This window comes from Acartia tonsa, chromosome 14 (genome assembly GCF_053477335.1).
Source record: "Acartia tonsa isolate MP-2025a chromosome 14, ASM5347733v1, whole genome shotgun sequence".
Classification (NCBI taxonomy): domain Eukaryota; kingdom Metazoa; phylum Arthropoda; class Copepoda; order Calanoida; family Acartiidae; genus Acartia; species Acartia tonsa.
The window spans coordinates 20,271,383-20,292,039 of NC_137273.1; the positions used below are offsets into that span (position 1 = coordinate 20,271,383).

Below are 20,657 nucleotides of genomic sequence, written 5' to 3' on the forward strand. Positions count from 1 at the left end.
GTAAGATAAGAAAAACTAATATTATCAAATAAGGAGGGGTCAATGGAATAAAAAACTGTATAATTAGTTTTTGCCTTTGGTAGCTTTAGATCGTTAGGAATAAATTTTAAAGATGTACATTGTATAATGGAGTAAAAACTAATTCTCTACCTAAGAAGGAATTTTGTATATTATGATCGCTGAACAAAGGATATAGAATATTATTAGAGATCCTCGCATACCATGATAAAATGTTTCTTATAGCTTGCTAATATAACGATACTACCATTACCATTACCTAGTAATGGTGGAATACCCAAAGATATTAGGTTTAATAACATCCATCAGACAACCAATCCTTTGATTGCACGACCTTTGTCCATGGTAGTGAATTGCGTCTGTTTATTGGACAAAGCATTCCCTCTACTCTTACTATTTATGTCGCGCACCACACATAGCAGCAGTAGGAACCATTTTAACATCGTTAGTTATGACGCGTTGTCGGCACGAGATTCGAACCTATCACCTATCTGGCGAAGAGCGGATGCGCTACGTGTTGAGCCATGATCGCGGTTTAACGATACTACCAACTCCCATTGACTTCAGTATCTATTTAAAAATTATATTTCAGTTCTTATTTAGATAAAGCGACGTAAAAGCAGAGACGAACATCACAGTATTCTGAAGAACACATATTCAAGGTAAACAATAATAACTTCATATTTTTTAGAATTAATGTGTCTTAAATTTCGCATTTGACGTGTTACTCAAAATACACTTTTTCGAATTCAATTATTTTGCTGACCTAAAAAGTTACTTTAGATGCCTGGAAATACATGTACAAGATTTTATCTTCTCTTTATCTCTACTGGCTAACTAGCGCCCGGTCTCTAAAGAATTTTAAAAATATAACACCTAAATTCATCTCCAAGCCATTTACCTCTGCATTTTAAATTTTTGTATGAAATAGCAGTTTTGTAATCCCGTTAATCTTAACTAATATTATTATTGATTGCAGAGAACAGTCAGAAGAACCTCCTGTTGACCTCAAAGGAACTTCCTACGATTTTTATAATTCAAAGTGAAGTAATTTTAGAATCTTACAGATGTTTTTATGTGGATATAGAGCAGGGATCGACAGCTGCGCGTCAGTCGCGTGTTAGCCTTAGCAAAATCGTCATATTATAACTTTAAAATTCAAATTTATGTATAAAAGTGTTTCTAAACAGACGATCCTTCTTTTTTGCCCACAAGTTGATGTAAATTTGAGGCGTATGCGCGGCTGTGGCACGGCCTAGCCCTGATTAAGAAAGAGAAAAAAAATGAGAGCGAAGGAAAAGAAAAAATAGAAAAATCTTAAAAGGAGATAAAAGGAAAAAAGAATACGACAGGAAAGTGAAGGAATAGTTATTTCTCGCATCGTATTATAAACAAATTCCGCGGATATAGAAAGTACAATTATGAGATTAAAACTAGTTTTTTTAGCCCCGAGGTGCCGAAGGCACCGGCTAAAAAAACTGGTTTTAATCTTATGATTGTACATTTCTATATTCGTAGAAAGCTGGATATAATACGATGCTAGACATAGTTTTTTCGTATAGATGAGAACCGGTTCCTATCCACCGGATTCGAATGAATACGAGAAAAAAATTGTAATCTTGCGTTACAGAAGGACGGACATACAGACGCAGTCACTTACATTAAAGTAGCTGTTCTGTTAAATCATATAACAGTGAAAAAAGAATTTGTCCATTTTAAAAATCGTAGAATGTTTGTATTTAAAGACTTAACTCTAACAGACGAAGCAGATTTGGATAAAACGATTCAAAATCAAACTGAAGAAGTTATGAAAAGCAACGGACATATTAAAATCATTGAACCATGATTAAAGAAAAAAAATGTAGAGATTTTTAAATTTTTTTTACAGTTTATACAGTTTTTTTTCAAAAATTGTTTAATGACATTTTAACATAGAAAAACGTAATTTTTTAAGGTATAGTGTTATTTTATATTTTTTATGTTGTTATATAAAATGCTAATAACTTGTTACAACTTGCTGTTGTCATATCAAAGATGATTTAATGTTTTCTAATCACTTCTTATTAAAACTTACGTATTACATCTATTTTTTTCTGTAAGTTTTTAATATATTTTGATAAAATGGAATAGTATTACATGGCTACCTATGTGCATAAGTGTTCTAAGATCCTCCTCTCCCAAAGAACATCCATTATTCAACTTACTCGGTCCTTAAGTCATGCTAAAAATACACACATGTATTCTTATATCATTTTTCCTCTTTTTTCTCCTCTCTTTTTATGACCACCGAAAATTTGGGGTAAAATGAAGGAAATGAAGTTGCGGGTTTCGTCATATTTTAACAGTAGCTTTTTTCCTATTTCTAGCCCATGCAGGAAGGCGGGGCAATCACCTAACCTATCTTAACCTAACCTTTTAAAGGCTACTGAGAAAATACGAAAACCCGCAACTTCGTTTCCTTCACGCAACCCAAAATTTGCTTTATAATCTACTTTGTCTGTCTATCCATCATTGTTTTTTTTAAGTTTCACTACTTAAGAATACTGCATCCTTGTTATTTTTATGTTTAGAGTACAATAAAAATTTATTTTACCAGCTTAGCACTTTATAAAATATTGTATTACTCTGTGAAATATATTTATTGACATTCTAAATAGTTTTCATGTGTTCCTTATTTTATTGCTTTATAAAAAAAAACTTATGAAATGAAACAAGGATAAGCCATTAGCCATAAGTATTAAGATATATAAGTTGGAAAGAATTTTAATGTTAGAGGGAGATTTGAAATCTGCATCAAATTTTAAGAATTTTTTTATAAAATTCGTTTTATCTAAATTCTTTATCTAAAAGCGGAAATACAATTTAAGTTAACTTATTTTGACATCTGTGATTTGTGGATTGAAAATTATCTTCGCTCTGATAGGAGAAGCTTAAGTGTCGCACATCATTCAACCAATAAGAGCGCAGGTAGTTTCCAATCCAACGATGCTGTGAGTATTGGTTTAAAAAATATGACGTAACAAAAAAAAATATCCAATGAGAGGCCGTTATTGACCAATGGCGGCATGCGTAGTGGACTCTCATTGGCTAATTTTTTTTGTTACGTCATATATTTTAAACCAATACTCACAGCATCCAATCCAACTATCCTATTGATCAAAATTTATTTCTGCTTTTAGATAAATAATTCTACAAAAAACGAATTTTATAAAAAAAAAATCCTTAAAATTTGATTTCAAATCTCCCTCTAACATTAAAATTCCTTCCAACTTATATATCCTAATAAGTATAGGGACACAATATAAACCTAATGTCATTGAAATATCAATAACAACCAAACACACAATCGGGCGGGCAACATTCATTCTAAAATCTGCACATACTTCTTCTAAAAGATAGGCAGACAGTTGCATTAATTTATAAAAAAGCTTTATTACTAAAAAATAGTTTGTTTTGTATATTACGGACTCGAAGCTTTTTTAAAAAGGACAAATTAATTTTTTCTGTTGGTAGAAAAGTATGGAGATTATCAGAATGAGGATGTAATGTAAGTCCCTAAATTTTTTAGGTCAACGAATGAAGGAACATTAAAGTAAAACACTAGAGGGAAAAAGGGTTAAATAATGTATCTCCCCATCGCAATCGTCTTGTGCAACCTTTCTATTGGGTCATTGAAAATCAACCAATGGTTTCGCTTATATTAACACAGCTAAGTAGCAGAAAATTATTTAGAAGCAGACGATAGAGGTCTTTGAAAAATGAAGGGAGGTAGTTGTCTGTATATACATCTATACTATAGATCTGTTGAAGGAACTTTGGGTACCAGTAAGATTTACAGTCTCTGCCTGACTGATAATTTGCAGAGTAGCTATGCTGAAAAAAAACTATAAAAAAAACTTTTTAAAGATAAAACTTTATTATACTTTATTTATATCAACATGATATAATAATATTAATAATTTACATAGAGAAAATATACCATAGATGCATCATTTAGTCTCACACATTTTATATAATATAGATTGAAAAATAATTTAGTTTTTCCTTAATAATTTGTTTTTGGCTGTATTATATTTTAGTAAAATTAATCATTAATTCTATCTTTCATAAATTTTCCAACATTGATTCCTTTCCGATGGATTAAAATCGGTTCTGATCCGTAGAACCTAGTAAAAGTGTCTGACTCTGATTATGACGTAAAAAAGATTAGCCAATGAGAGGCCAATATACACTGTAAAATTTATAGTGGCCTCTCATTGGCAAATCTTTTTTTTACGTCATAATCAGAGAGAGTCAGACACTCTTACTAGGTTCTGAACCGTACTGAAAACTATGTTTTAAACAATTTCCATCAAAAAAGAAAGACAAATGATAAAATGGGTCTCTTTCTTATTTGGGGCAAACAAAGAAAGAAACATTCCTATAATTTTTCATATTCCTATCCGCAGACAATTGCCTTTAATACGATAGATCTATACATAATAATAAGTATAACATTAAAACAGCAATAACAAGATGATAATAATAATGGGGATCACTCTAGACTTAATTTTAAAATAAAAAGACAATTTGTTAAAGTATGAAATATTTAAAGTAACTTTTAAAATTTTAATCACTTTTTACACAGAAATATAAATATATCATATACAAAAATCTTACAATAATTGGTATATTGTTTTACATAAAAAATATGCATTGAAGCAAGGTTAAGACATTTGATGATGAAATAATATTTCTTCTAAACTCCCAAATTAAGGCTTAGTTGAATTTTTATGTGATTGTCCCTTCCTCTTAAAATACAAGTTTTTTAAACAAAATCTTTTACAAAAGTAAAATTTATCTGTACAACTACAATCATAATTTTTTAATTAAAGAAAATAATTGGATATTATAGGAATAAGTTTTAATTCTATCAATTCATTTATAAATTGATTCTCAATTATAATTGCTGCAATTTACATAGGGGTTATTGCATGAAGTGCATTTAAACTTGAATTTAGTGAACTTCATATTTTCTGCTGTTCAATAGTTTAAACTACGTCTATAGGACATATATTTGAAAGAATTTTAATTTTCTACCAGGTAGTTTTAAAAATATCAAGACTTGAAAACCATATTTTTTGGATATATGCAACTTATATGGCTATCCTGTTTCCACAAACTTATGCTCTCAATCAAATTCTATAAATGAACTTCATGCAACTATCCCTATGATTAATAACCTTATAAATCTTTTTCACTTTAACTTTACTAAATAATTAATACAATTTTTGGAAATAATACAAGAATTTATATTAATGTTATTTTGTTGTGACTTGTACTTTTTTATTTTTTTTTATTGTACTTTTTCTTATTTATTTGTTTTGTATTGATTAATTACTAGCAGCTGCGCCCCTATATCATAGGGGTTCTGTTCAAGGTATAAGAAGGAGACAGAAAAATAGATTTAAAGCATTCCAAGGACTAAAGATAAGATAAAAATAGCCTAAAACCACCCCGGAACCAGTGTGAAGTGTGAACTATAGAACTCAATCGGTTTAGTAGTTATCGCATTCTTAAGCTATAGACAAAAAATCCTTAATACTTATACAACAGGATTACATTGCTTAATAAAAATTTACCATTTCTGAAAAATATTTATTTCTGTCAAGTACTAGATTTCCTAAAGAAGGTGCATCCATGGATCTTAAGGGATAAGACAATGAACGGTTAAATTGATGTACATCCCAAATGGTGGTAAACAAAACTTTTGGTAGAAGTTTAAGCCAATAAACACGCGAAAGCGATTTTGAATCTATTTGAGTGCCATTGTAATTTCAAGTCCAATGTCTTGTCCCTGCATCCCATAGTTTTATTTGGCAAAATTGCTTATATTAAGATAAGACTTGAAAGAAACATTTTTTTTTCTGTTGTAAATTGTACTTTTATGGTGTCACTGTGCTCTATTTTAATCAGGGATCGACAGCTGCGGCAAACAGCATATCCACTTATCATGCTCATTAGCCGTCAAACGTCATATTACTAACAATCCGTTGATATGGTTTGTTGCTTCGTAAATGCAGCCTCCAAAAAAAGTGCAAAAGCTTCCAAAAAGGCAAAAACCTTATTTTTTTTGCCGTTGTAAATCCATCCAGTATTCAAACAGATACCAGCTGGTAGGTGCATTCGAGCGGCTTCTGAGCCCTGATTGCAATAGATTTCAATTTCATAAAATTTTAGCGTTTAAAGTGAAAATTGAAGTTTTTATAAAATATCATTTTCAATTATGATTTAGCTGGAACTTAATTACAAAGTTTATACACTGAAGAATTAATTTGTTTGCATAATTCAATATTATTAGTAGCGCTGCTACTCTATAACTGGTAAATATAAATGTTTGATTTCTTTCAAAGGGGAAAGGACTTTTTTTACAGATTAAAAAAGTTAACGAGCAATAAAAGGGGGTTATTTTTTTTAATTCCGTGAAGTTGGGTAGTAGTCAAATGCTCGTATCAAGTCAAAGTGTTATTAATTTTATATCTATGAAAAGCTGCACAATTAAGAATAGTGTGACATTATAAGAGCATTTGATTAAATCCAACACATAACTTGTGGAATTATTAGCAAGATTTGTCAAAATTAATGTTTGCCCCACAATTTATGATTATACTTGTCCTCATTATTATCATTTAATTACTCAATTTTAATTACTGTTGAGGTAATGCAAATTTTGAACAGATACAATATATCATCAAAAAAATATATAGACATGAGAGAAGATAAGTTACCTTTTCCTAAGTAAATTATATCCATAAAAAAAAAAAATTTCTAAAATTAAAAAAATATTACCTTGGCCTAATCTTAAGATGCATTATTTCTAAGAAAATTAATATGCTTTAAATAAGAAAACTATTAGGATACAATATTTTTTTGGGGAAAAATTCAATAATGTGGTAAGAATTTTTAAAAAATTCTTTAAAAATCCTCAAAGGATCACAAATTGAGTAATTGGAGTAAGAATTGGATATCCCCCCCCCCCCTTATATTTTTATCTACACCCTACTTTTTATAGGGATTAAATTTTCCCAAAACTCAAATCCTTATACTAAAGTAACAGGAAGTCTGTTTGTCTGTGTGTTTTTACCAAAAGATCTCACTAATCGCTGAACCGATCGGGTTCTCCTTAACAGGGTAGCTACTCATAGGTCCCGGGAAGGTTTATAACTATTTTGAGAGAGGGTACCACCACCCTCCCAAGAGAAATCGCCCCTAGAAAAAAATTACCCCTTCCCCCCAAAATTTTTTTTTTACTTTTTCTTTTAAAAATCTATAATAATAAATTAAGTTATCAAATTTGACTCTCCCCTCCCAAGTGCCCCTAGAGGCCTATAGGGGCGTAGCCGCTAGTTAAAGATATAGATTTATAATTAAAATATATAGACTCAAAAGTTTAAGTATTTTTTGTTCGAAGCTTTGAATCTGATTTTGTCAATGACTGAATAATAGGGAATAAAAGGAAGACTTATAATTCAGCAATTTAATTCAACTTATAATTTTGATGTGTTTAGGGGTGTAGCTAGACAAAGTGTCTCAAAAAATCAGCCTTGTGACGTCATTAAAATGAGGGATTATCCATCTCTTTTTTAGCAGTTTTATTTCCCACTGCTCTAATATCCCTCATTTTTATGACGTCACATGGCTGATTTTTAGACACTTTGCCTAGCTACTCACGGATAAATGTGGGGTAAAATTGGCTTTAGTTTGTAATAGAAGAGGTTGTGAAATAGAAAAATAAGAAAACGGGGTTGAAAGAAGTCATTTCTTACTTAACTTGAATGCATTGCAAAGTCAAAAAAAATATTATATTTTTATGTTTGCAGAATCTCCCTTTATTTGATAAATGAATAAATACCAAGCATTTTGGATCATATGAAGCAGAATTTGAGCTTTTTACTTTTACAAAAGCACACACTAATTAATAAATATATTATATTAAAGCAGTAATATGGAAATTGTTTCTTTTTTTTATACAAGAATGTTGATTAAGTTTGTTGTATGAAATCACTGTAAAATTGTTGGGTCAGTTGAGCCTGAAAAATAAATTAGCTTTACTAAGGGTGATAAGATTATAACCTTTAAAATTATTCCCTGACTCGAGGTAGGTGGGTCTGGATTTTAGATGGTATCCTGTGGCCCCCAGGTTTGATGTATTAAAAGAAATTTAACTAAAATTTGCTTATTTGTACTATTTGAAAATTTTGTAACTAAACCTTTTACACAGGTACCTACCCTCTCACTGATATAGGGTTAAACGAACATACTGATTTTTCCATAATACACTCATTTTCTTAAAATTTTTATGGTGAAAAAAATGCTGGAACACATGGAGACTTCCAAATATTTGACATTTTGTCTTAATTTTAGCAGCCTTAGTTAAAAATGTAGGAAAAAATTGTAAGACAGGTTAAATCCTTTAAGTATTAATATCAGTACACTTTATATAAAAGCAGTAAAGAATTTTTAAATAAATCTTAAACTATTCTTATAATTTTCTCAAATAAAAACTACTAACAGTAAAGAATTTTTAAATAAATCTTAAACTATTCTTATAATTTTCTCAAATAAAAAACTACTAACTATCGCTATTTTCATCTTACGTTGTTAAAAATAACTAAAATTTACAATCATTGTTTATTGCGTCGTATTATAGACACTTTCCCCGTATTAATGAAAAAAGATAAGGTTAAAACCAGTTTTGTTACCCTCGAGGGACTGGTGGCTCTAGCTAACAAAACTAGTTTTAATTTTATGATTTTCATTTTAAAATTTGTTAGTGATACTCTCCCACCAAAAAGTTATAAACAAAAACATGCCCAGTACCTGAGACGCTACAATTTGAAAAAGAACCATATCGGTTGAGTGGTTGGAGAGATTCTTTGATATACATAGACAGACAGAGATCCTTTTACTTTTAAATAAGGATATTAGTTTACCTATACTCATCATGAGATTACAGAAAGGACAGTTAATATTCTCACACCCGCACTGCAGGGTTGACTCATTCGGGGCATTCATAGTGTTCACTGTCAAGTCACCAGTCTAAACAGATAATATTATTTACAGAGTGACTCACAAAAAAGCTTACCTCATACATCCTATCTCAGATTAATAGTTTACAGGATGATCCAGAAAAAAAATTTAATAGTAATTATATTTGTATTTAGAAACTATTTTTATTTTGCCATTATTCAAACATTTGTTGCAAAATTTATTTTAATTTGCAAACAAAAATTCCCGAAATCTTAAAATTTACCATTTTTGAGGTAAAAAAAATGAAAAATGGCAAATTAAAAAAAGACCTGTTTATCTGTAAACTATTAATATAAAAACAAATCTTATAATTACATCCATATCACACTAAATATTTAACATTTCATTACATGTAGTTTCAATCAAGTTATTCTTGAAATATAATTTTTGTAAAAACCAAAGATAGGATAATTGACAAGAAATTTATCTTCTCCCTGTTTAATGTGTAGAAAATGTTTTTATTGAGAATGTTAATTGGAAGATTAAATTCCAATTATATTCATATGTTCATATACATTAATCCATGATACAATTGATGGGTACAATTGAATATTTTCACCACACAAACAGGAAGGGAGCGGTCATTAGACAGTAAAATAAATCATGTTATATTATTCTTTGTAATACCAACTTTAGAGACTTTTGCTAAATCTTTTGTTTGTTTAAAATAGTAGAAAATAATTTTAGTTTACAAGGGGTAATTTTGTTTATCGTCATAATGTAAATCATTTTATCATCCAATGTCTTATCCCTTAATATCACTGTAACATAAAACAACAAGTTAGATGTTCATACATTCTGAATTAAATTTTTTGTCACATGAACCGATCAATGAATTATTTAGTTTATCAACATTTAGCAATAACATTTTAAACATTATCAATATTATAACAACTGAAAAAGAGTGTTATTAATCACATTATTTTAAACTTTTTCATTACTAGAAACAGGTATAACCAACAACTGAATTAATTTAAGAATTTGGCAAATTCAGCTGTTTTGGGGAGTTATCATCAAATTACAATTTACTATTTTCAAATTAATTTATTTGTTGGTCACAGCTGGTTTTTACAAGAACAAAACAGGGGTCAAACAAACAATGATGTCATCACAGGGAACATGTATTCCTTTACCTGAGTACACTTTTCAATGATATTAAAGTGTTAAACATGAAATGATTTTTTTTTTAAATGTTAAAAATGGAAAAGTGGAATTGTTTTACAGAGATGAGTAAATTATTTACTTGAAATAGTATAAATGTGCAACAGCACTTGAGAGCTTTGAATTGGACAAAACTGTGCAAACTACTATTTTTCAGGCAAATAAGGGATATTCATCAACTAGATTTGGTCTGAAAGTTGTAAAGAGCACAGCTGTTTTCAACTGTTTTTTGGCCTGTATCTTATTACTAGCGGTTACGCCCCTAGAAGGGCACTTGAGGAGGGGGGAGTCAAATGTGATAACCCAATTTCTTATTTTAGATTTTAAAAGGAAAAAAGAAAAAAAATTTTGGTGGGTGGAATTTTTTTTTTTTTTTTTTGGGGGGGGGGTTCCCACATCATCTTTTATTTTAGTTAAAAGATTGATTTTTTTTGGAGGTGGGGGTATTTTTAATTTTTTGGGGGGGTTGGGTGTCCCACCCCCCAAGAAAATAGTTATAAACCTTCCCGGGACCTATGAGAAACTATCCTGTTGAAGAGAAAATGATTGGTACAGCGGTTAGTGAGATTCTTCGGTACAAACAGACACACAAACAAACAGACATCCTGTTACTTTATTATAAGGATGAACTATTTATTACATTTGATTTGACAAAAGAAGAAATCAGTAGGTCTGTGAATAAAAGTAGTTATTCAATAGTTGTATTTGTTTATCAAAATATGTTTCCAGCAACTTCCACTTTTTTATTTTATGTCTTATCCCTAAAATCCTGACAATTTCCTGTCATTCAATTTAAATGGAAATAGAAAGAAGATAAGAAAAGAGTTATTTAACTGTTAACACTGTTTTCTATTCTTTAATTTCAAGTCTTGCATTCAGATATTTTCTTAGAAAGACATTCAAACAACTTTGACTATGACCAGCATAATAATATTAAAACTAAGAAAATTTCCCTGAAGTCTGATAACTAACTATGTTAAAGGTTATGCTGACAGAAAAAAATTCGAAAAAATCACAAAATCTATATTTGATTTTCAGCTGTAGTTGGAGAATTTAATGACAACCTTTTTAACTGCCCCGCAAATATTATTTTAATTATATTTTGCTTGTTTGCTATACATCATTCTTGTATTGTAATACTTAAGTAATTCATATAATGCGGAAGTAACGCAAATGAAAGCGTGCCAGCATGCTGTTGAGGAGTTGTAGTTGACCATTAATTTAAAGATTTTTTCTCTTTGATTTGGAAGATTTTTTTATGATTTTTATTTTTAATGTCAAATAAAAACACAACAGTGAAAACAATGAAAATTAAATGAAAAAACGTTTTATGATTTTATTCAAGAAATTATTTGCTAACATCACCTTTTTGTTGCAATAGAATGTTATTTAAGCAAACAAAATTGAGCATAAATGGATATTTAAATCCCAAGGTATTAAATGATCGAGCGTTAGGTATATACATATAAATGCTTGTATTGTTTAGAAAATAAATAGATTCATAGAATTCCAAATACAATATTTAAGTGTAAATTGTTGGACTAAAGATTGGTGTTTACTTTACACTTACATTTATGCTTATATACACTCTTCCATGAGAAACAAGTTTGAAAACAGCAAAAGAAACTGTGGTTATGTTACTTTTTGAAAATAAATGGTTGGTCACAAAAAAGGGTGTCATGAAAACCAAATAAACTGTTTCTTATTTTTAAAAAAACTTTCTTTATAAAAGTCATTTTTAGTTTTGTTTATACTATAGTGATTTTTAATAATGTAAAAACTAAATATTCATCAAATCAAGTATTAATAAATTTAATTGAAGCATATTCGTCCAAAAAACACTAATCTTTTGATAGAATATTTTTTTTAGTTCCTTCTGGTCAATCAAAAAAATTATTTCAGAATTTAAAATTGCGAATTTCTGTTTAAGAAAGGAATTGGGGATAAATTCCTACTCTAAATTTCCAGATCAGGTTCTTTTAAAGTTTTCAACCTCATTTCCAAAGAGGGGTGAATATTTTCAAATTTACAAGATTCCTCTTGCAATACAAAGCAGATAAAGATGACAAAAACACAGTAGACCGAAAATGTGTACAGTTTTAAAAGTACATGGGTAAATAACCACTAAAATACTGCTTTTTAGGGTTTAATCAATCTATAGTTTTAAAAATTTTCTGTTTTGTGCAACCACAAAAATATTTAGAAAACTTGAGATTACCTTAACGTACAAAATACGAACTGTATAAAATATTATAACATATCAATCACCTACTATGCAAGATATATGTACGTAAATTTAGGAAGCAAGAATAAATTTTTGGGTAGTTTTTACAAACAATTTAGAAACCACATGCAGTTCAGTAAAATTCGAAGAAGAACCGATTTTTTGAATTTCTGAAAACATTTATTCCATAATTTATGATTGTAGGTAGTCAAGTTACTTTTATTTAGTTTCAAATGTTTATCCTAACATCAATCTACCTATCGCTCGTCGAAAAGTATAGAATATTTCACCTTATTTAAAATGAAATGATCTAGGGGGAAAAAAATGAGAAAATTTCGATGCATTTAGCTTCATTCAAATAGATGTAATTTCTGAGGTAAACCATCAGTTTCGCACAAAACAACAACATAATATCATCTCCAAATAGAAAGTGGCTAGTATAAACTTGTAATATATTTTTACATGGAAATCAAAGTCAAAATAGTTTCTACTGATGCTATATCATTTTACTAGCGGCTGTGCCCCTAGAATCTAGGAACCCTATATAGTAGATTCGAAGGGATATGGAAGGGCAGCAAATAGCCTAAAACCATGCCCTGCCTAAAACCATCCCAGAACCAATAAATGTACAGACAAAAAAGCTTACTACTTTATATATTAGGATAGAAAAATTAGACTAGGGAAATTAACAAAATATACGAAACTCCAAATGATAAAGTAAGGACTTTCAGGCAATTTTGGAGCAATCTATAGGACGTTTGGCACTGGTAACTATTTGTAAGGATATTTGGTTTATAGATATAATAAAACAAGAATGACAACATGCATAAAAGCTCTGAAACGGTATGACAGACGAAAATTAAAATTGTATAGTGTCATAACTGAATAAACAAAATATAAATTTACAAGTTTTGACAAAATTATACATAAATTTGTTGCAAACTTCTTATATACAAAATTCTGTTTCAGGACATACTGACATATTTAGGACTTGATTATTGTCTTAACCTCTTTTCGAGGAAGCTTTGTGTTTATCAAGTTCGAAATTAAATTCCTTATCATTAAACCAAAAACAAAGCGCAAATGTCGTCTTTTAGGGCTTTCCTTTCATAATGTGGCGCGGCATAGAGTGTTTGTTTATTTTGAAGCGCACGTTCTTTACTTTTGAATGAGATATGAGAGTGTGAAGATTGCGAAGAACAAAATTGGGCCTATCATTGGTCTCATTGAGTGTGAACTACCCTAGTATATCAGGGATTTGAAACCATAAGAGCTTCAGGTAGAATTTGTTAATTTGATTAAGAAGTATGGTGTATAGGACGATTATATGTAGTTTTAAAAAGGCTTTAGCCAGCTAAGCATGAAACTTAATTATGATTAATATATGTTTTAGTAATTTTTATGTGCCTTATTGTTGCATTTAACAATGATTTATTAAACCAAATAATTTTCCTTTAAAGCCAAAGTTTCCAAAGATTCTTTAACCATAAGAAAAGAAAAAGATTTTTTTTAGTGCTCAAAGTTTTAAGATAACGAATAATATTTTATTCTGTTTATTAATTGATCTTGTAATTTCAGGTCTTTTGAAATAATTTCATCAATAAATCTATATTCAAACCTGCTGTTGAATCTTGATGGTTCCTGGTATTGGGGGTTTTGTATGTTCGCCAACTGATCTCGTGAACTTCCCGCTAATTCGGAAGTCCAAGCTCAACCAAAGTGTCATGGTTGAGACAATTTCAAAATATCTGATGAATAGGCGTTAGCATTCATCAAGAGATCAATAGCATCTAGTGAATTATTGATGCAATAAACTGTGACAATTTTTCTGTGAAATAAGTACCTAGTGAATCAATATGCCACTAACCAAAAAGCAGAAAATTGAGCGAGCAATCGCTATTGGCAGTGAAAGGCTAGAAGTTTTTGATGAACAGTTAAAATTGTTTTATGACAATCTAAAAGCCTGCCAAAGTTTTAGTTCATGTGAAAATGTGAATGTAAAATTAATTCGTGACATTTTTAGTGAGGTCAAGGACCAATCTGACCTAATAAAAAGTCTAAAACCTGCCGTGGAGACTAGTGAGCTGCGCGAGTTCAAGCGTGACTTGGATGAAGCTAGTGAGCAGAAAACTGTTGCAGATAAAGTTTATGCGTCGTTGGAGCAGTGTACAAAATTCTGTACTGGCTTGACAATGATTCAGATGACGCGAGGTCAAGCACTGTCGCCAGGAACCTTGACGTCATTGAGAAGGTGAAGATGGACATGGGAGTGCTTAAAATTTCCGTGGAGTTGCGCCAAGAAGTACGTGATATGTACCGAAGGCTTAGAGAGATGGAACGTCGTTCATCTAACCTGGATGAGAGTGGGACACCTGCCATGCTCTCCAGAAGTATGTCTGCCGTGGATATTCGGAGTTCCAACCCGCAGTATGGGCGCTGGGACAACAGTTTGTTGCCGTCGTTCGACGGTACTGACACGGATTACCCAAACTTTAAACAGGTCTTTAAGGATCTTTGCTCTGGTTATGGATTTGCTGACCAGAGGTTAAGTCTGATGTTGTGTATGGAGAAGGTGATAACCAACCCGGAACTACGCAAGCAAGTGTCAGCGATTAGAGATCACAATGAACAATGGGCGTTTCTTGACCAGATGTTTTTATCAAACACTCGCCGGTTCATGAGGATTTTAACTAAGTTGAACAAGATGAAACCTGTGGATAAACCTGTGGACGTGGTTAGCGCAATTGCTACCTTCAAGAGCATGATGCAGGAGGTAGAAGCCATCGTTGGTTCTGCAGCTAAGGATTACAACCACCTAACTCTCATTCATATTTTTAAAGACAAGTGCCCTGAGAATTTGAGAGACAAAATTATGATGGAGCTAGGTAGCATGAACCAACCCAACATCCCGAAGATTGTTGAACTGCTGGAGAGGACCAGGGGTGCCATGTTGGCTGGTGATATGTCCTATGACAATGGCGCCGGCAAGAGAAATCGTGACAGAGCTGCCGCCGCGCAAGTATCTGGCCGCAGCGACAATAAGAATGGAAAGGCTGGGAAGGACAAGGCTTCCAAGTGGAACAGTGCATGTCCTGTGGAGAACTGCAAGGAGAAACACCCGATTTTCCGTTGCCTCACGTTTAAGAAGATGGATGTGGTTGACCGTAAGAAAATTGTCCAGCAGAAGAAGTTATGTGAACTCTGCTTGTGCGACGGCCATACTGCTGACAAGTGTAATAAATCTGAGAAGCTTGGTGTTTGTGGTACTAATAATTGCGACAGATACCATTCCAGGTTACTCCATGAGGCTAGTGCTGGTGTGAATACAGTCTACAAGTCAAGTTCTGCACCCAGCCCCTGTACTTTCTTACTGCAGTTAGTTCCTGTTGTAGCACCTGGCGGCGGCACCTGCCACGCCACGGTAATGTTTGACTCCGGGGCAAATTTGCCACTTGTGTCTGAGAAGTTATCCAACAAGTTGAAGCTGAAATCTACTGGCAGATATACAACGATTTCTGTAGCTGATGGCAGTGAGTCTTCCTGCCGCAATGTTGTGTTTTATTTGAAGGATAGGGACGGCAATCTGAGGGAGTTTGAGGCAGCTGTCATGCCTACCCTCGGCGGGGCCAACGAGATGCGCTCGGTCCACCCCGAAACTGCCGCCGAGATATTTAAAATGCCGCCAGAAAGGTTTACATATATTAGTGGAGGCTTAGATATCATCATTGGAAATACACATCCTGACGTGTTTCCTTCAACCTACCAGAAAGTGGGCCAGTCTATGTTGTGGCGAACCATTTTTGGTAGTGGTTTTATCTGTACGAGTGCTGATGGTGGAGCTGGAGATCAAAAGTCGGCTTATAAGGCTGTCAGTGTCAGTGGAGGCACTTTGCCAGACTTTCTGACGTCTGAATCGTTTGGCATACAGCCGCAGGCACTTTGTCCAGGATGTACTGCTTGTCAAGAGTGCAAGGCTATGGCCGACGGCACTACCTGGGACCAGCGTGAGAGGCAGAGGATAATTGAGGCAGGTTTAACCCTAGACTTGCAGTCCAACAAGTGGACAGGTCAATATGCTTATATTGAAGATCCTCACACTTTACCCTACAATGAGAGTTTAGCCCGCAAAATTGCTGAAAAGGATCGTGCCAGGATGGTCAAGGAAGGTACCTATGGAATGTATGTGGAGGTATTCAACGACGCCATAAGAAGAGGCGTTTTCCAAAAAGCCACGCCTGAAGAGTTGCAGTATGAAGGACCTAAGTCTTGTTCATCAATAGTGGTTGCTTTCAAGGAGGATTCAAGTTCCACACCCATGCGATTGTGTGCAAATAGTTCTCTGACGTTCAAGGGTACCAGTTTTAATAACATAATGCTGGGAGGCCCGCCGCCAATGCAGAAGATATTTTATCATTTGATGCTTTTCCGCGGTTACAAGGTTGGTATAACCGCGGATATCTCCAAGTTTTATAACTCCATCCTGGCCACAGAGTTCGACAGCCAGATGAAGAGAGTTTTATTTTCCCCAACGCCAGATGGTCCACTTGAAATTTACCTGACCAAAGTTGTAAATTTCGGCGAGTTAGCTGCGGGAAATTTGGCAGTTACAGCCCTGAAGTTGACGTCCCGCCTGTTCGGCGGAAAGAGTGAAGCAGAGGTCAAGGAGATGTATGGAGAGGGAAAAATAAATGGTAGTGAAATTGTTGCCAAACCTGAATTATGGAAGGAGCCACAAATGCCTACCTACCCTGATGAGGAATTCAAGTTACCTCAGATTCCAGTTGCAGTCAAGCTTGAGAAGCACAGCTTCATAGATGACGTTATTTCGGGAGCAGGATCGAAGCCAGAAGCCAAGGAGATGATGAAAGAGGCCGACAGGATTATCGGTAAAGGTAGTTTTTCCTTCAAACAAGTCATTTATTCTGGAGATGATTGCCAGCATACCAAGGTTCTCGGGCTGATATGGAAGCCAGCCACCGATGTGTTGTCCATCGCCACAAGAGTCAACCAAGATGGTAAAGTCAAGGGAAGGAAGGTGAAAGAGGATGCTGATTTGTACAACCTCCAGGACGCCTTGGACGAGAATCTGACAAAGAAGATGGTCCATAGGTTCGCCGCCCAAACCTTCGACCCGATCGGGCTTTGCAGCCCTATTCTGTTGAGAATTAAACTTGTCCTGCGGAAAACCTGTTTGCTGAATTTGGGCTGGCAAGATTTCATTCCAAAAAGTCTACGGGATGAACTTGTTCAGTCGCTGGAGGACAGAGCTGAGGTCGCTAAATTGGAGTTTGACCGTTGTGTGGTTCCGGATGAACCAACTGGCCTTCCATCCTTGATGATGTTTTCGGATGGGTCATCAGAGGCTTATGCATCTAATGCATATTTGAGGTGGCCAACTAGACAAGGTTTTGAAACGTTTCTGCTAGCCACCAAGTCAAGAGTTGCGCCGGTCAAGTGTGAGTCAATTCCACGCCTTGAGTTGATGGGGTGCCAGATGTCCACAAGGTTGGCAAAGTCCGTCAGAGATGCCCTGCCCTTTGATATTATCAGAGTGATGTATTTTACTGATTCATCGTGTGTTTTATCACAAATAGTTTCCAACAGTGCTATGTTGAACACATTTAATTCTCATCGTATTGGAGAAATTCAATCTGCGACCAACAAGGATGACTGGAGGTGGGTCCCGGGGACGCAAAACGTTGCAGATTTGGGCACCAGAAGCACCTGCAAAGTATCAGATTTGGGACCAGGTTCCAGGTACAGATTGGGCCCAGAATGGTTGCGCCAGGATGAAAGTGCGTGGCCGGTGAAAACTGCCGAAGAAGTCAAGCAGGTTTTACCCCCAGAGGAGTTGAATACCAAAATGGTTAAGTTATGTTCAATGAAAGTTGCCGGAGAAGCCGCTGAAGATGTCTTTAGGTTTAAGCACAGGAGATCATTTGGACAGGCCAAACGTATTATGGCAGCTGTCCTGCAAGTTGCGAACACCTGGTTGAAGAAGCTAAAGAGCAGACAAGAAGGTAAGGCTACAGCCGCTGGTAGTCATGTAGCAGCCGCAGATTCTGTGTACAAGCCGTCTTTGTACAATTTTATGGCGGCGGCGGAACTTTTCATTGTGTCACGAAGCCAAGAGGATGAGTGGATAAATGATGCTAAAGGCAATTATGCGTCATTAAATCCATTAGTGCATGAAGTATCATTGACCTGGCCTGTCGTTGGTCCCGGTGGAAATTATGTGACCAGGGAGATGAGGATTCTTAAAATGGTTGGTCGAGGACAGCCAGTCATTGACGCCATTACTGGCGGCCGTAAAATGATATTTGAAGACATGCCAGGTTTAATAATTTTGGAGCCTGGTAATTGGTTAGCTGCTGTTTTTATGAGAGAAGCGCATGTTGAGCTTCACTCTGGTGTCCGTGGAACTTTAGCTGAGAGCCGCCGTTGGTGCTGGATTGTGAAGGCAAGGAGGTTGGCCATCATGGAAGTGAAGAAATGTTGGCCCTGCAGTGTTGAGAGGGCTAAGGAATGTCGTGCTACCATGAAGGAGGTGTTACCTGACAAGTTGGTCCCGAGCAGGCCTTTTGAAGCTGTGCAAGTCGACCTGATGGGTCCGCTGGTTACGAGGAGAGCTGCCGCCAAAACGAGGAGTCAGACAGCAACGAAGAAGGTGTGGGTGTTCGTGGTGGTCTGCAGATTCTCAGGGGCGTTGTGGTTAGATGCCTTGGAAAAGTATGATACCAGCAGTATCCTGTTGTCCCTGCGCAAGTTGGAAGCTGTTCATTGTCTGCCGAAGATCATAGTAAGCGACATGGGCACACAATTATCCGGTGCTCGCAAGGTTTTAGAGCAGAAGTTGGGCAGCCAGGTAGAGTTTTCTTGGTCTCAGATCCCGGCCCGAGCCCACCATTATATTGGGCAGGCTGAGAAAATGGTGGGATTAACCAAGAGATTGCTGTCCAAGAAGTTGGTGAATAGTTCTGTTAATTTCAACGAGCTCCTGGTGCTGTTGGCGGAGGTCAGCAAAATTATGAATAGCAGACCACTGACGATTGAAGCTGCGAACGACGTGGAGAATTGGCGGCTGATTACCCCTGGCCAGCTGCTGGGAAATGTTGACCGCCAGCCGTTGTGCAATGTGGCGATGAAACCGGAGGACCAAATTTCCTCCAGGTTGAAGTTGTTGGAAGATTTATCTGCCCAGTTTTGGATTGCCTACCGCCAGGAGATCCTACCGAAGATATTACGGATGTCCAAGTGGAAGGATGAGATGGCGGAGCCACTAACTGATGGAGATATAGTTCTGGTTACGAGTACCAATCCGCTGATGAGATGTTTGAGGATGGGCCGAGTGACGAGAATTGAGGATGGAAGAAAGACGGCAAGAGTCTTGTTCAGACTGACAGATAAATCTCCCCTAGAAGAACATGCTGTATCAGTCAGGCAGTTGTTAAAAATTATGATTAATAATTGATTCTTATTTTATGGAAATTGAGATTTTTTTTAGTAAAAAGCCACATTTTTCATATGCCTATTTTTATGCCTAAAATAAGAATCAAATGAAATGCGATTAAATATTCTTCTATTTCATATGCTCAAATTTAATTTTATTGAGTTTAATTTCTTTTCAAAAGTACAATTCATTTTAAAACTTACCTGAAAAGTTTAACAAAAAGGAATAAATGTGTCGAGGTTGCGTGATTCGATATTTATTCTAAGAAAAAAAATCAAGTATTTTTTAGCAGATTTTTTTAAAATTATATATGAATTTCAATCAAGTAAAACATTTTTATTCAGATCAAGGAATGATTGAAAATTCATATTTAAAGTCTCATATTTTTTTTACAAAGAAAAAATTGGTATTTTTTTTATAATTCCGATGAAAATTCTAAAGAAGATATTATTATTTTGCTATTCTTTAAGTATTAAAAAGTTTTATTGTTGATTAAGATATTACAGTTCTTATTCATTAGGTTTGAAAAACTTTCTGCCCAAGGATTTGAAAAATTTTTTCTTACTACTCTTTTTGATGCTTAACAAATTTAGTTTTAAGTACCTATAAATCTTAATTTTCTTGTCTAAGATTTATTTCGTTTAATTTTTACCATTATTGTTTACATTTACATTTCAACCTGATTTCGTAGGTACTTATTGATTTATTAATAATGATTTATTACCTATTGATTAT

At 34.1% G+C, this 20,657-nt stretch overlaps 2 protein-coding genes across 2 annotated transcripts in view; one reads left to right on the plus strand and one right to left on the minus strand.

The window, feature by feature from the left end:
- The window catches only part of LOC145305602 (uncharacterized), a 28,508-nt gene extending 25,836 nt beyond the window's left edge, over positions 1–2,672 (plus strand). The window contains exons 7-8 of the mRNA XM_080147289.1: positions 622–680; positions 998–2,672. Of these exons, the coding sequence (XP_080003415.1) occupies positions 622–680; positions 998–1,064 (126 nt within the window). The 3' untranslated portion in view covers positions 1,065–2,672. The remainder of the gene's footprint in view (positions 1–621; positions 681–997) is intronic.
- A 4,414-nt stretch (positions 2,673–7,086) lies between these two features.
- LOC145305848 (uncharacterized) overlaps positions 7,087–20,657 on the minus strand; it is a 31,246-nt gene continuing 17,675 nt past the window's right edge. Inside the window, exons 7-8 of the mRNA XM_080147670.1 lie at positions 8,991–9,096; positions 7,087–8,087 (exon numbers count right to left, since the gene is read on the minus strand). Coding sequence (XP_080003796.1) covers positions 8,059–8,087; positions 8,991–9,096 — 135 coding nt within the window. The 3' untranslated portion in view covers positions 7,087–8,058. The remainder of the gene's footprint in view (positions 8,088–8,990; positions 9,097–20,657) is intronic.